This window comes from Maylandia zebra, linkage group LG19 (genome assembly GCF_041146795.1).
Source record: "Maylandia zebra isolate NMK-2024a linkage group LG19, Mzebra_GT3a, whole genome shotgun sequence".
NCBI lineage: Eukaryota > Metazoa > Chordata > Actinopteri > Cichliformes > Cichlidae > Maylandia > Maylandia zebra.
The window spans coordinates 29,996,529-30,012,104 of record NC_135185.1 but is presented as its reverse complement, the minus strand read 5'-3'; the positions used below and the strand labels follow the sequence as shown (position 1 = coordinate 30,012,104).

General features: G+C 42.2%; 3 protein-coding genes across 3 annotated transcripts in view; 2 read left to right on the top strand and 1 right to left on the bottom strand.

Annotated features, from left to right (window-relative positions):
• The first annotated feature begins 1,052 nt into the window (after positions 1-1,052).
• On the top strand, positions 1,053-2,778 carry olfm4.2 (olfactomedin 4, tandem duplicate 2). The gene is made up of 5 exons (XM_004540882.3): positions 1,053-1,112; positions 1,208-1,375; positions 1,460-1,672; positions 1,757-1,898; positions 1,985-2,778. The coding sequence occupies exons 1-5, from the start codon at positions 1,053-1,055 to the stop codon at positions 2,776-2,778; spliced, it is 1,377 nt and encodes a 458-aa protein (XP_004540939.3).
• Positions 2,779-5,076: 2,298 nt separating this feature from the next.
• rps6kl1 (ribosomal protein S6 kinase-like 1) lies at positions 5,077-10,888 on the top strand. Its single transcript, XM_004540719.5, has 12 exons — positions 5,077-5,159; positions 5,840-5,956; positions 6,144-6,316; positions 6,595-6,719; positions 6,919-7,011; positions 7,186-7,233; positions 7,645-7,777; positions 7,911-9,353; positions 9,449-9,538; positions 10,035-10,117; positions 10,195-10,290; positions 10,386-10,888. Exons 2-12 carry the CDS (start codon positions 5,922-5,924, stop codon positions 10,494-10,496), a joined length of 2,430 nt encoding a protein of 809 aa, XP_004540776.3. The 5' UTR covers positions 5,077-5,159; positions 5,840-5,921; the 3' UTR covers positions 10,497-10,888.
• A 2,316-nt stretch (positions 10,889-13,204) lies between these two features.
• Positions 13,205-15,576, bottom strand: part of dlst (dihydrolipoamide S-succinyltransferase) — a 10,092-nt gene continuing 7,720 nt past the window's right edge. The window contains exon 15 of the mRNA XM_004540718.5: positions 13,205-13,916. Within this exon, the coding sequence (XP_004540775.3) occupies positions 13,782-13,916 (135 nt within the window). The 3' untranslated portion in view covers positions 13,205-13,781. The remainder of the gene's footprint in view (positions 13,917-15,576) is intronic.

Genomic DNA, 15,576 nt, shown 5'->3' with positions numbered 1-15,576 from the left:
TAGTGAACTAGTTCACAGGTGAGGTGCTACCACACACTAACAGGCAAAATCTCCCATAGCTGTTCAACCAAAAAGACTTTAATGAGGGCAAACATTTGAAATTGTTACAAAAAAAATAAACTAAATCCAAAGTGCTTCAGTTACTGGAAATTCTTTCTTTGAGTGACGTGATCATGTCTGATATAGAAAATACTTTTGGTAGACTTGGTACATTTGGTAACTGTAAAGCCCAAATTGACTGATTCACACATACTTCATCTAATGATCCAGTGAGTCCTTCTGCCCTCAGAGGTTTGTGTCATGAGAGCAGTGGCTTTATCACTTGTCTCTGCTCGTTTACAGTCTTCAATTACTGCCTTCTTTATTGATTTTCAATCACTCACAGTCAGCTTTTCACAAGAAAATGCATTCGAGTATCATCTGCCTTTTATTAATACATTTAAACTCTAATGCTATTTAATGAGGAAATCTTTAAACCAGCATTTTGATTCAGATAGGTTTGTCAAACATAGTGATTTTATTGAGCTGAGTCAGCATTTTATTCAAAGTTCTTTGTGGCAAAACGCTTCGTTTCCACAAACTACGGTGTTCAAAAACTCCACCCAAGTCACTTGCAATTACTGGCATAGATGGAGAAGTATAAGTTGCTCCATTTTAATGGACTTGTGACTTCACACTTTTAGGACGATGTCCTAAAAAACCTTTATGACTTACAGCAATCTACTCCTAAAAAAAGTTGTGTTTGCCTTTGTGCAAACAGGACTCGGGATCATAGAATGAATACTTGTCCAAATTGTCAGGTCATAAACATAACAACACAGCAGCAACACATGCTGTGCTTCTCATCCGCACCCCACATTTGTATTAAACGTGACGTGGCGGATTCCTCTGTGCTTGTCATAAGCAAACAAATACAATGCCTGAGTGTATGTTGGACTAAGATAATAAATTTGTGAAGAGAGAAGGTGTTTGAGATGGTCTGATAAGAGCTACCTTTAAAAACACTCTGAGAAAGCCACGGAGAAAACCTTTGAGAGATGAACAGAGACATAATGTTGCCAGCTCTTCTGCTGCTGCTCCTGCCAGCCCTCAGCCCTGTTTTGGCCTGGATTGTAAGTGCCTTTACTTTTCTAATAAAGCATGCAGGCACAGTGATTAGTTATGTCTTTTGAATGTTTTTTTGTTTGTTTGTTTTTTTTAATTTTAGCCAGTGGAGGACTGGGAGTCTGGAAATGTAACGGCATCAGTGAGTGAGTCAGGTCAGTGTGTTTGCCATGTTTTTCTGCCTGACACAACCTTCCCTGCTGACCGGGTTGAGCACATGCAAGAAGTCACTAAAGATCTGATGTTGGAAGTGGAAATCCAAATGAACAAGGTGCAGTAGGACTAAATAATTATGTGACATTTGAAAGCATATGCTGTAGTAAGACATTAACATTGCTTTTTTTCACCCTTCCAGATAGTGGGCTTTGAGGCTAAGCTGGCGGTCTACCTGCAGGACCTAACTGAGCTGACAATTAGAGTGAACATACTGGAAAGCAGTCCTGACAAATACATCAAACTGGACTTTGAGCTGCTCAGGATTGAGCTGAGAGAATTTGAGGCTCTGGTATCTCAGCTCAAAAACTCTCTCAACTCCTCCTCACCCATATTTGACAGCCTGTACACTGAGGTAAAAACTGCGTTTGAACTTACATGCAAATGACTTATTTTTAAGAGCACCTAATTTATGTGTCTGTCTTTCTGTGCTTTGTAGATCCACAACATGACCCTCATTGTGAACCAACTGGAGAGTTATGATGAGAGCAACCTGGCGGTGTTCCGCATTGAGCTGGCTAAGCTGCAGAAGAAGCTGGAGGACTGCCAGAAGGAGCAGGAGCTCATCAATCCAGATATTGGTAAGGCCACTGCCTTGGCTGGATTAACGCTGGTGTACGGTTTTGACATTACTAATAATTTTAAACATGCTTATTTTTCTCTTCAGGTAACTGCAATCACACGGGAATCTTGGCCCTCAGCAAGCCAATGGTGCTTCAGCTGAATGCTCATCTGACCCCAGGTTCCATTTATGGGGGCTGGGGAAAAGACTCCAAACCTCTTCGAGGTTCTGAGTCCATGTACTTCTTTGGTGCATACAGCTCCCCTTCAATCAGTGACTTTTACTTGTACTCTAACTATGATAAGCTGATTCTGAGGTCTGCATTCAAACACCATCGCACACCAAACGGGTGGGCAGGGCTTGGGAGCAATTTTATTGTTCACGGTAACAGCCTATACTATCAGCGCAACGCACCTCTCAGTATGGCCAAACTGAACCTGACCAGTTCCACATATGACTACAGAGTGATCTCAGCCGCTAGTTCGAAGTTCTCTTACAGTTACTCAGCCAGTCAGTTCTTAGACTTTGCAGCTGATGAAAATGGAATGTGGGTAATGTATGCTTCAGAGGCAAGCAAAGGGAAAATTGTCATTGCTAAGATAGAAGAAAAATCTTTTGGTGTTGAAGATCAGTGGAATACTGGTGTGTTTAAGGAGATGGTGGGTAATTCTTTCATGGCCTGTGGAGTTATGTATGCCACCAGGTCAGTGGATGTTGCCACAGAGGAGATCTACTACGCATTTGACACGAAGACCAAGGAGGAGAAACACCTCAGTATTCAGTTCCAGAAGTTCCAGGACAAATACACCAACCTGGACTACAACCCCACCGACCAGAAACTCTACATGTACAACAATGGCTATTATGTGTCCTATAATGTGAAATTTGACAAAGAATAATTTTATCTCTCGGTCATCTGCCGTATTGTGATCGATACGAGTCTTCTGTAATCTCTTATGCCCTGTGTTTTCTGTGATGCACTGGCTTTTGGCCATCTTTTCCTGAATAAAATTAAACTGAAGCATTCAAATAAAGTGAACAATTGTCTATGCACATAAATTATATCATTATGAAATTATGCCACACAAATTTAGCTTCAGATTTAAAATAGTTCTAGATAATCAAATGAAACAGGAAAAAATGCATGAATTTGATAAAACAATTCTTACTGTATTCAGATAAACATTTTTGCACACAAGTCCAATAGAAAAACATGAACCAAAATATGACAAATAGGGACACAGTGGTGCACATTTGTCCAGTGTTCACATGTTAAACAGGGGTTTAAATAACTGTGTGCTCTATCTGCGGCTGGGCATTAAGACTCACAATCAGAATTTAACATGCGCATAAAGTTGAGTATAAAATGTGATTTTTACTGCAGATTAATCACTTTAGCTTTCATTGATCAAAGTGAACTAATTGAGCAGTTCTTTCATGTAACTGGAGAGTTTACAGGAGTTTAAAGGAGATAATAAACTGTTTTAAACTGCAGCTGAAGATAAGCTGTTATCATGCGATGCAAATAAACATATACACACATTTCACAGAATTCATACAGGATTTATTTTCTGATACTAAAAACTCAAGTTTCTCACCATAAGTACTAAGATAAAGATTCGCCATAATCCTCTTTTAATTCTGTTTTTTTCATACATCAGATTAAATAAAGAAAACAAACAACAGGAACCCTGTCATGGACCTGTAGTAGTCCAAGGATAGTATGCATAATGCACACATGTGCACTAATCTCAAGGGTCAGTGATGCTGTTCTAATAAAATGTTTATGGCCATGAAATGATGTCACAGATAATAAGAGGAGTATTAGACTACAGATAACAGCAGCTGTCACATCTGAATACGTTAGAAGCTCTTCAAGCAAGAGCACAACTGCTTTGTCTTTAATGCTGCTCTTTCAATAAAACCAAAATACAAAAGACAACAACTGTGTACATGCCTGTAACTGTAAATGGTCTGTATTTATATAGCGCTTTTACTAGTCCCTTAGGACCCCAAAGCGCTTTACATATCCAGTCATCCACCCACTGGTGATGGCAGCTACATTGTAGCCACAGCCACCCTGGGGCGCACTGACAGAGGCGAGGCTGCCGGACACTGGCACCACCGGGCCCTCTGACCACCACCAGTAGGCAACGGGTGAAGTGTCTTGCCCAAGGACACAACGACCGAGACCGTCCGAGCCGGGGCTCGAACCGGCAACCTTCTGATTACAAGGCGAACTCCCAACTCCTGAGCCACGATCGCCGTGGGAAACAATATCTATGTCACAAGGCCAGATACTTTGAAGTTCTACTACCTATGACACTGAGGGAAGTGAGAATCATCTTACAGATATTTCAGGAGAAATTTGTCAGCTTGCATACAATCCCACTAATCAGACGATCTACAAACACAGTGACATCATGGTTCCTATCATGAAACATTCAACACCCGGATATCTTCTTGGTCTCCTGTATTGTGATTGTCATAAATGTTGTCTTACATTGTGCTAAAATCAAAGTTTATCATTCAACTGGGTTATTTTGCTTCAGTTTGAATTAAAACAAAATAAAAATTTGATTTGATTTAATTGTGGATGGGTTAAAAAAAAAACCTCTGTGGTGACTAATACCCCTCCCCTTTTGGATAAGGTTACAGCATTTGATCTTATGCCCCTCTTTCTCCCCCTTCTTCCAGGGACATGCTGGAGTTTCCTCCCACTTCCGTAACCCAATCCCTCCCTTGGGTGGGTGAGGGGGTGGGGGAGGACTTGCCTTTGTGCTCTGGTTGGAGCGTGGCTCCATCTGGTACCAAGTACCCACCAAAACCCAGCAGCTTATCAATTCTAAACAGGAGGAACCTTTCATTAACTGTACATGGTTGACATTAAAAAAATAAAATAATCGATTGTTGTATAAAATGAATAATTTTAAATGCGATTTGTCTGGAGAAATCTGAGGAAAATCCATTATTTTTAATTACATAAATAAATAAATAAATCTGGGCTGAAAATAGCCTTCAGTCAGTCAACACAAATACAGCACTCTCTCTTTAAATCCTCTAGCATCTGTCAGGATGACAGGGGGGAAGTGGTCTCTGTGTGTGGAATGGTACCCTAAAGTGACATCATGCTCAGCCAATCAGCAGCCTCGCCTGAGCTCTCTCCTCCTGTCCTGCTTGTGGGATGATGTGTTCTGGTTGCTAAAGACACGGGCTGCTGCTGCTGCTGCTGCTGATGCTGCTGGGGCGGAGGGTCCAGGCCATGCTCGCCTTGCATCAGGTACACAGCGTGCATTTGTGCGGGTTACACGTGTTTTCTGTGGTGTTAGTGCACTTATGTATCATGATACACTGCTAGCTTACTGGCTATGAGGTGAATGTTGTGAAGATGATGGATTATAATGGAGGAGACTGCAGATGGGTCTGTGTGGCTCACACTTCTCAGATGATGACGCCTCCACGGCTGGATGGGGTGTGTATGGCTCTGATGTTTCAGTGTAGACTGAACTGGAGGGGGGATATAGGATTTTCATATATAGAAGGTTTTCTTTTGAGCCATAGCCTCCGCATGCAGCCTGATAATTCATTCATTTAATGTTATAAATGGCATACTAAAAATTTAATCAAGCCTCTTGTTAGCACATACTTTTGCTCCTTGGAAGTGATCACTGTCATGTGATTTGTGCGAGTCGATTACCCCAGTTTTTATAGCATGTACAGTTGGGAGTCCTTGTGTCTACACCTTTTTCAGGCAAGCCTTTGCGTATTTATCATATTTTAAGGAAAAAACATTGCATTTATGAGACATACAGCTATGAGCCTCAGTGCTCTGAGTCATCTCTCTGTCATCTTGGACATTTTCTGCTCTGCTTCTTTCCATTCATCACAAATAGAAGAGCAAAGCCTGCACTCACTTCCTGTTCTGCTCTGACGGTTAACTCTTTGCTTGTGCTCGCTCAGATGATCATGCCTTTCTGCAGAGACCCACGTTTTGGAGTCACTGGGAGCAGACACGCTCTGATTCCAGTGATCGAGGGCAGAGATGAGCCCTGCTGTTGATAAGACTGAAGAGCAAAGGTAATCTGAACGGTTGTGTTGTTTTAATATCATTTTAAAAGCCTCACAGCAGCAGTGTGATTAACATACCCAAGTTTTATATTCAGTTTCTGTTTTTGTGATTAGGCAGTTTGCTCATATCTCAACTATATTTAAATATAGTTCCATTTATTTAAGAGTAATGTCTAACTTTCCCTGCTATGCACAGGCCCAGCTGGACCTTGACGGGTCCAAAAGAAGAAGTGATGGCAAAAAGAGATTACTTGGTGGAGGCGGCCAAGCAGATCCGCATGGCACTGGACAGTGAGGTGAATGAGGACTATGAGGCAGCTTTCAGTTACTACAAGAACGGCGTGGACCTGCTGCTAAATGGGGTTCAATGTAAGTGGAAAATATCTGGTCTCTTTTCTGCGTGACAGAGTGAATAGGGAACATGGAAATGCATGTTTGCACAAGACATGTGATGGGAAGATGTGAACGAGTATAAAAACAGGAAGTCATAAACCAAAGGTTAAGCACAGATTTGCTTGCTGGCCAAATATTTTAGGTGTGTGCTGCTGTTTTATAGATCAATGGTACTTTGTGGCATTTAATATATTCCCAAAGCCAAGGTTTTACCCACTTTTACTGGTGTGAGACTGAGTTTAATTGTTTTGCAGTGGATCCGAACAAGGATCGTCGGGAGGCTGTGAAGAGGAAAACAACCCAGTATTTGAAGAGAGCAGAAGAAATCTTTATAACACATCTACAGGATAACCTGGGGAAAGGGAGCTCTCATTTAGGGGTAAGACAATCATCCTTTGCTGCTTTTAAGAGAAGAAAAAAAGGCATCTTGTTTGTTGATCTGTATGCAGGGTTGTAACATATTGTAGCTCAGCAGTCCTTGCTTGTACTCTTCTCAAAGGACAAAACATTTAGTGCCTACTATCACAAACCAAGTTTCAAATTCTTACTTGAGATCCGGTTGATTTCTGTGTCATCAGGGCTACAGCAGTCTGAGGTTCCGTCCAATCAGACACCTGAGTTCACCCGTGGAGGATCTGGAGATGTGTAAGGTTGTGGGTGTGGCTGACAAGGTATGAAAGACTTTTGTTTTAATTTTGATTTTTATTGTTTCTTTTGCCTTTTTGCACTCCTTGTAGCACACAGTGAAAGTGTCAATGATCAACTGCGCTCCAACCTTGAAACTTGCTGTAATAATTTACCCGCTTTTATGTGGAAGGCTAAAGGTGTTATTTCTCATTCTTAAGGTCCTAATTGTGCAAAGTATGGTCAACAAGGAGACATTTGTGGTAAAGGTGAGTGTGCGCTCTATAGTAGCCAGTTGATCAACAAAATTATACCTATAAAAACACATCCATTGGCCAACACGTGTCCACAGATAGTTGAGATGATTTGAGGGGGAGGGTGGCTGTCTAGCAGCAACACCGTTGTTGTATTCTGTTGCAGGCTAGTCGATGCTGATTGTCTCCCAGAGTATCACTCCACATTAATCAAGGCTAAGAGCTCTCACCCTTTTAGCCAGTGCTAGTGCACCTCATATTTCAGTGTACAGATAGACATTGCAGCAGACAGGCACTTGGACCTACAGGGTCAATCCAAGCAGTGGTTAATCTACGCCTGAATGAGTAATAATGCACCTGCGTCTTTCTCATCTAGAAAATGCTAATTTATATATAACTATATGAGTCATGCTCATTATGTTCCAGAGCCTGGTTAAGTCTAGCTGGGAGAGCAGGGACCAGCCAACCATCATTCCTCAAGGGGTGCCATACATGGTTAAGCTGCTAAGATATTACGTCAGTGAGGATGCTGTGTATCTGCATTTGGAGCATGTCAAAGGTGAGCGTTTAACCACTGCTCTCACTGCTGCTGGAACAATGTGGATGGATTTTTGGTAACAGTAATGGAGTGTAATATAGAGGGTTTTTTTTCTTTTGTTTTGTTTGTTTTTTGCATTGCTCCTTCTCTGTAGGTGGGAGGCTTTTCTCCAAGCTGCATAAACTGAGGAACGAGAAGGCCAAGGAACACCCAGAATGCTTCGCTTCTCGCCATCATAACACCAAGCTGAAGACCAGCCGGACCTCACCTGCAATCAGCACAGACTACCAGCAGAGCAGAAGTGCAGCGGTGATTCCTGAGAAACTAAACGACGAAAGCCCCGACGCAGACTTCCCTACCTCGTGGGATGAGACGCAGCAGCGACTGGAGAGCTGCGGGACTCACTCCTACATCGAAGAGACGGGTTGTCTGCAGAACACACGCTCGGCGGCGTCTTTTTACACCAAGCTTGATCGGCTCACTCTGCTGTCTGGCCCGACGAGGACACAGGTCAAAACTCACATCCATCCACCAGCTCCTAGTTTGTGTTTGCACTCCAGCGAAACTCAGGAAAAGCCAGCTCTTCCTCTCTCCTGCGCTCGTGTCAGTCAAGCTCTCGACGTCATGTCGGAGCTCCATAAAAAGAAACCTGGAATGGGGCTGATAGAGTGCAGCTCCGAATTCGAAGTGGCTTGGAAAGCTGCGGATCCAGTGCACAACTGTGAGAAAACAAACCCCTATGCACTGACGGACGCTGATTTATCCCTAGAACGAACTGCACCTCATACGAATCTGGACTCGTTTATTAAAGCAGGGTCACAAAACGGTGAAAATGTTTTGAGTTCTAGTCCTGCCATCTTGCATCTTCCTCTTCATTGCCAAACCCAGATCCATGGCAGGGCTTCATGGGATATGAATGGCTCTCCCCAGGGATCTGTTTTAGGTGTAAACTCAGCAGAATTAAACACAAAGCAGGAACGCAGCAGTCCCACTGTGGAAGAAAGAAATGGAATGGTAGTTATCAGAAGTACAGACAGAGTAGTATTTTCTGACCACAGAGATACACAGATCACCTCGGACAGTTCTTGGCCTTCCTCAGCTTCACTCTGCCTCAGTGTTACAGAAAAAAAGCACATGTTTTCCAGGGTTCCTTTGGCTTTTTCAGGGCTCAGTAATAAAGGGGAAGCCTGCTCAAGTGAGGCAAAAGAAGGAGTAGAGGAAGCCCGTGAGCTGCTAAGCCCTGGAGAGAAGCGTGCACCTACAACAAAGGCATCATCTGTAGGCTGGTTCTCCTCTGGCCCTCATGATGCCCCGCCCAACAGGAAGCGAGAGGATGTGGATGGTTTTATAAAACCAGAAAGACCAGATGGTGAAAGAGAAGACCAGATCATAGAGGTGGATGGGTGGTGCCATCTGCCTCGGTTCCCTATCAAGTCACCCGGGGCTGCAGATAAGGCCATGCAGACCTGTTGGGGGCTTCCTGAGAATGAAGTGCGCATCTGGGGGGCACAGATCTTGTTGGCCTTGGAGAGTTTGCATCAGCAAGGCATCCTGTGTCGGGATCTTAACCCTAGAAATGTTCTGCTCACTAGCAACGGTAAGGCTATCAAATCTAGCAACTGTCAAAGACCACATGATAAAAAACCCAATTTGTGCTGTATTTGAGTTTAATTTGCTATAATGTTTTCACAGGAAAGGTGTGTTTGACGTTCTTCAGCCAGTGGAGTGAGGTTCAGTCAGAGATCAGCTCCAAATCCATGGAACAGATGTACTGTGCTCCCGGTAAGACTTCACTCTAAGCTGGCACCCTTGCTTACTCCTTAGCATAAACTGCCACCTAGTGGCAATGTCCATTTGGTCCACTTTGTCCTGAACAAGAAGTTGGGTACTTCATGGTAAGTGGAGAGGTCTCTATATATCACTTTTCTACTCTTCTTATACAAAACACCTTCACACAAGGACATTTTTCTACATCTAAGTGCTCTCTGTCTACCATTCACACTGTGATCCAGCATCAGGACAAAATTAGAGGTTCAGTGTCGTGCCCAAAAATACTTTGCCACACAGCCTGGAGCAGCCAGGGATCAAACCACCAACGTTCCAATTAGGCAATTGGCCACTCTATTGGCTGAGCCACATTCACTCAGCTGTAGAGCCTTTTAAATTCATCTCAACCAACTCGACACATTGCAAGTGAATATAAAGCGATAACAAGAAACACACCTTCAGGAAACATCAGTGATACCTGAACTCAGCTCAGCTTGATGTTTGTTGACAGAAATTGGCGGAGTGTCCCGGATCACAGAGTCTTGCGATTGGTGGAGTCTTGGGGCTTTGCTGTTCGAACTTCTTACAGGAATGGTAAGCTAAACGCTCTCCAAGCATATTAATAAGTTTTGTACCATCCCTGCAAAATATTGGTTCTGACTCTCCCGCAGCCTTTGTGGCAGCTCCACCCAGCAGGAATCCACTCCCACACTCAGCTGCTCATCCCCGACCACCTGAGCACCGCGGCCGCTTCTCTGCTTACCGAGGTTAGAGTTAAGGGTTGAAAGATCTGCAAGGCTTTTGTTATAAAGAGTGTATTCAAAAAGTTTTAAACTGTGTTTCTACTCATTTTCACTTACAGTTGCTCCAGTTCGATGCTGGTTATCGCCTTGGCTCTGGAGGTGGGGGTGTAAGTGACATCAAATGTCATCCCTTCTTCAATGGAGTTTCCTGGAAGGCTCTGAGCTGCTAGCAGGAGATGATCCCTGTGTGTTACACTGGACTTGAAACACTGGGCTGAATCCGAGCATCCTAACGTGGCCCTAACAGTTGTAGCACCGCATACTGGTTTCATTTGAATTTTGTGCTTCCCAAAGAAATATGACAAAATAAAAACTGAAACAAAAATGGTGAACTGTCACATGGACAGTGAAACAAGATGGATTATTTTAAACCCTTGAGATGTAACTTAATATATATTTGATGTAATTTTGATAGTTTTACAAGTTCAGTATCACCGTGCATGAAAACCGATGCCAACTAAACCTAACATGTGACAATTGAAAAAATTACTAATTTTGGACTACTTGATGTAGAAAAACAATAATGAAGAATGAATAAATAGGCAATAAATTGTTACATCTTCTTTGAACATCCCTTCCTGTTATAAAGCCTTTGTCATTTTGGGTTATCATTCATAAATAGGCCATTACTACGTCCAAAGATTGGCACAATTTTAAGTTTTGGTTTATTCAAATGAATTTTAAACTTTTTCAAATATGATTACATATAAAGTAGCCATTTGTGAAGTGGGACTCCCCAAAAGATATGCAGGGCTCATAACCAGGGACCCAAAACACCAGCAAATACTTGCATAATACCTAAAATATATCATTTTGAACATGCATTCTCATACTAAACTAGATCCTAAAGTATCATATCATGAAATGATTACATCTCTTGATAGTGACACATGAAAATATGAAAAGTGTAGATTCATTAGGGTGTGGACTGGGCTACGGTGCAAAACACTTTTTAAAGACAGAGAAGGGTTTTTATTGTGCTTTCAAGTTCACTCCATAGCTGTGGACCTCCACAGACCACTCTGAAACTTACATTTAAGTTGACAGTTCCTTCCCTTCAGGAGTTGTGTTTCCTTGTTGTACATTCGGATATGTTCACAAAGTCTGTCACTGAGTCTTAAGGCTCCACAATTTTAAAACAACAGTAATACTATCAGGGATACATTAAACCTATTGAGATTAGATTTGCAGCAGTATGACTCAAAATGTACAGGTATTGACATGGATACCTACACTCTCTGATCACTTTGTTGGGTAAGCCTGTTAAAACTGCACATTAGCCCAAACATTAAACCGATAAGCCAATCACGTGGCAGCAATTCAGTGCTTTTAGGCATGAAGACGTGGTCAAGTTCAAACCAAGCATCAGAATGGGAAAACATGGTGCAGTTATTGGTGACACGGGGGCTAGTTTGAGTATCCACAGTGGCCTCCACAGTTACCAGATCTCAGTCCAATAGATCACATTTATGATGTAGTGGAATGAAAGACTTGTGTCATGGGTGTGCAGCCAATGAATATGCAGCAGCCCTGTGATGTTATCGTGGCAGTATGGACCAAAGTCTCTGGGAAATGTTTCCAGCATCTTGCTGAATCTATGTCATGGGGAATTAAGCCAGTTCTTAAGTTGAAAGGTGGTTCAACCCATTCTTAGCAAGTTGTACCTAATAAAGTGGCCAGTGAGTGTATGTTCAGAAACTAGGATAAACAAGTTATTTACAACAGATGGTATCGCCCCCACATGAGTCACATGAAGTGCAACTTGATCTCAAATGGGTCAGAAATTTAAAACAACTCTGCATTTTTCCTCTAGCCGGTGCCTTTAGGGGTCAACACAGCAGCTCATTCTCTTCTGTCACACAAGTCCTTCTCATGTGCTCCTCCACTGCATCAATGAATCTTCTCTCTGGTCTCTCCTCCTACTGCCTGGCAGCTCCAACTTCAAAATCCTTTGCCAACATCTCCCACTTTCTTTTAGTAGAATTACAACTGGATTCTTAAAAAGTTCACATTAAATCAACAAAACACATTAAGAGCTTGAGATGTCTTCAGAAAAATAACTGGTTATTCAGGATTCTTTCTGCCTGGATACATGCATACATTTTGCATGTCCACAGTCCAAGATGGCAGCAGCATGTCTCCTTGTTGAATGTCTGCTTTGAATTTTTGGGGTATTTTTTTTTTTTTTTTTTTTTTTTTACTATCTTAAATGGATTTTAGTTTTTTCTAACAAGCTTTTTATTGATTGTCATTTTAACTGACTTTTTTTGTTTTTGAATTTTATTTATTTTATTTTATTTGTATTCTTTCACTTATGTGTGATGTTGCTGCCTGTGTTTGAATAATTTCTGTAACTGTGAGACATCTGCTGCTGCCTATTTTGGCCAGGTCTCCCTTGAAAAAGAGGTTTTTAATCTCAATGGGATCTTCCTGGTTAAATAAAGGTTAATAAAATAAAAAATACACAATGTGCCATTACAAAGGAACACTACTGTCATAACTCAAAGCAGTGTGTCAGCATGGCGCTTTGGCCTACAGACCTTTGTGCGTACTAAGGCAGGTCACGGGTAATTTGTAAGTAAGGCCGCCTTCAAGCTAACAATGAGTCAGACATCTGGCATTTCTGACCAAAACCTATGCAAAGCAATCGGTTCTGAAGCACTTGCAGCCATGTTTTCTGGTGTAAATTGCAGTGGACATTTCAAACATTTTTCTCTCTGCAACCATCCACTGGGCTGGATTACATCCCATATTTTTGTCATTCATGTTACAAAGCAACATATCCACCCCTCATTTGAAACACGTCAATCAGCTACTTTCTAAGCCATCTATTCCTTGTGGTTAATCTGGAAGGAATAAAACAAACCCAGACAAGGACTACAGTCGAGTAATTCAGCTTTTATTGTTTAAAATGGTTTTTTTTTCTTAAATAGTTTTTCTTACACAGCAAAACGAGACCGTTTTTCTTTTATTCTGAGCAGGTGGCGTAAATTCTCTGAGGACTTCATCACTTTGGAGATTTTAGAACAGCTTTTCTTGGTTTCTAGCCCAATATGTGCTCTTTGTTTTTCTCTCTGCTAAAACAATAAAATTAATCTATGGAGTTTTAACTGTGTCTGCCATTCGTCTCACAATAAGTTGAAAATCTTTCAGTCCTATGTAGAAAACGACATATGGCGCACATCAGTATGACAATTTTCTTTCTTTTTTTGATCTATAGACCAGCACCAGAAACCCCAGACCCCAACAATTCTCCACAGCAGCACAAAACCCTTTATCACTGCTAGTTTTGCAAATGTCCATTGCACAACCCAAGTGTTGTCTTCTTTTTTTCCCCCTGTAGTTAACCAATACAACAACACATTACAAAATTACATGTAGTAATGTTCGTCAGATGAGTACAGCCACTATTTGTGTGGGTGGTTTGTTTGTTTGGGCCTGGAGTTCACAGAGGTTTACATGTCAAGGAGCAGCACCCTGGGGTCCTCCACCACGGACTTGATCTTGCGCAGGAAAGTGACAGCCTCTCTTCCATCAATCAGCCGATGATCGTACGTCAGGGCAACATACATCATTGGACGGATTTCCACCTACAAGACACAACCAAACGATAATGATGAAGAAAGTGAAGACTTAACTTAACTTACTTGATAATATTGTACATAAAAATTCGTTTAATAAAAAAGAGAGAGGAGTCATAATGATATACACTGATCAGGTACAGCATTATGACCAATCACAGGTGACGTGAATAACACTGATTATCTCTTCAGCATGGCACCTGTTAAGGTGTGATATATTAGTGAGCAAGTAAACATTGTGTCCTCAAAGTTGATGTGTTAGAAGCAGGAAAATTGTGATGCCTTGACAACACAGAATCTCCAAAACTGCAGCTCTGGTGGGGTATCCCCGGTCTGCAGTGGTCACTATCAATCAAAAGTGATACAAGGAGGGAATAGTGGTGAATCAGCGATCAGGGTCATGGGCTGCCAAGTCTCACTGATGCACATGAGAAACGAAGGCTGGCCTGTTTGGGCAGACGAGCTGTCTGTGTAGGTTCTCAGTCATCCAGGTCATGGTAAGCGCTTAAAGAAGTTCAGCAAACTTCTTTTTAAAATGAAAAACCAAAAGCCAGAGAGGCCCAGGTACTAAACCCTAGTGGGGGTCGTCTCTTAGGAGGTGGTTGTTGACCCACTATAAATCATGTGAGCCAAAGTGTTAAAAAAAGGTGTGGGTTATACCACCGAAGGTTTCAGGTGAAACCACTATCAGACCTTGCCCCACCCCATCATGTGGCCTATTGAGGTCACCTAACGCAAGATGTGAATGGGGTTTGAGGACCGTGGGAAGGGATCTCAAGAGCACACTTTAGATGGCTGGCAGTTGGTGTTGTTACCCACCACCTCTTTTCAGTGACAGCCATTTACAGTGGACGTAGATGGCGTCTTTTACCGAATGTGTCTTCTCGGGTCCAAAATGTGAACAGTGGCATCCTCGAGAGTAGGGCTGCACGATTTTGCATAAAATGAGAATCACGATTTTTTGGCTTAGAATTGAGATCACGATTCTCTCACGATTTTTTTCTCCAATATAAATATTTATTGCACTTATTAACTGCACATCAACTTCGTAACAGTTGAGACTGAACATATCCCTGACGTGCTCTCCGTTGGTTTTCCCTGCTAATTTTAGCATCACACAGCACAGCTTCTGCATCACGTGGTATAAGGCTCCGCCCTTGTCATTTGTTGAGCAGGAAGAGTGAGCGCTTGTTTTCATGCAGATTACATCCCGGATCAAAAAGCGGTACAATCGTCATCTTTTTGAAATGAGATCGCACATAAGTATGAATCGAGATCGCGATTTTCTAACGATTAATCGTGCAGTCCTACTCGAGAGCGACCTTTACTCTTTTTGACGTTGAGCTTGTTGCAATCGCAGTTTGTTGAATATGGGGCTGCATAGCTGGAGACCATCAGGGTGCCCATGCTGACCTCTGTTAACAACATAAGAGCGCCAACAGTGGGCATGTGACCCTCAGAACTGGACCACAGAGCAATGGAAAAAGGTGGCCTGGTTGCTTATCCTGTGAAAACACCTGACAACAGCATGCATTATGGGAACTGGCAGAGGCAGTGTGATGCTTTGGACAATTTTCTGCTGGAAACCTTGGGTCTTGTCATACATGTGGATGTTACTTTGACACATTCCACCTATCTAAACATTGCTCCAGACCATGTTCAGCCTTTC

Coding starts and splice junctions, on each gene's coding strand:
- rps6kl1 (XM_004540719.5), top strand. CDS start 5,922: ATGAGCCCTGCTGTTGATAAGACTGAAGAGCAAAG. Junction 6,720..6,918: donor AAGGGAGCTCTCATTTAGGG/GTAAGACAATCA, acceptor CTGTGTCATCAG/GGCTACAGCAGTCTGAGGTT. Junction 9,539..10,034: donor ACAGATGTACTGTGCTCCCG/GTAAGACTTCAC, acceptor GTTTGTTGACAG/AAATTGGCGGAGTGTCCCGG.
- olfm4.2 (XM_004540882.3), top strand. CDS start 1,053: ATGTTGCCAGCTCTTCTGCTGCTGCTCCTGCCAGCCCTCAGCCCTGTT. Junction 1,673..1,756: donor TTGACAGCCTGTACACTGAG/GTAAAAACTGCG, acceptor TGTGCTTTGTAG/ATCCACAACATGACCCTCAT. Junction 1,899..1,984: donor GCTCATCAATCCAGATATTG/GTAAGGCCACTG, acceptor TTTTCTCTTCAG/GTAACTGCAATCACACGGGA.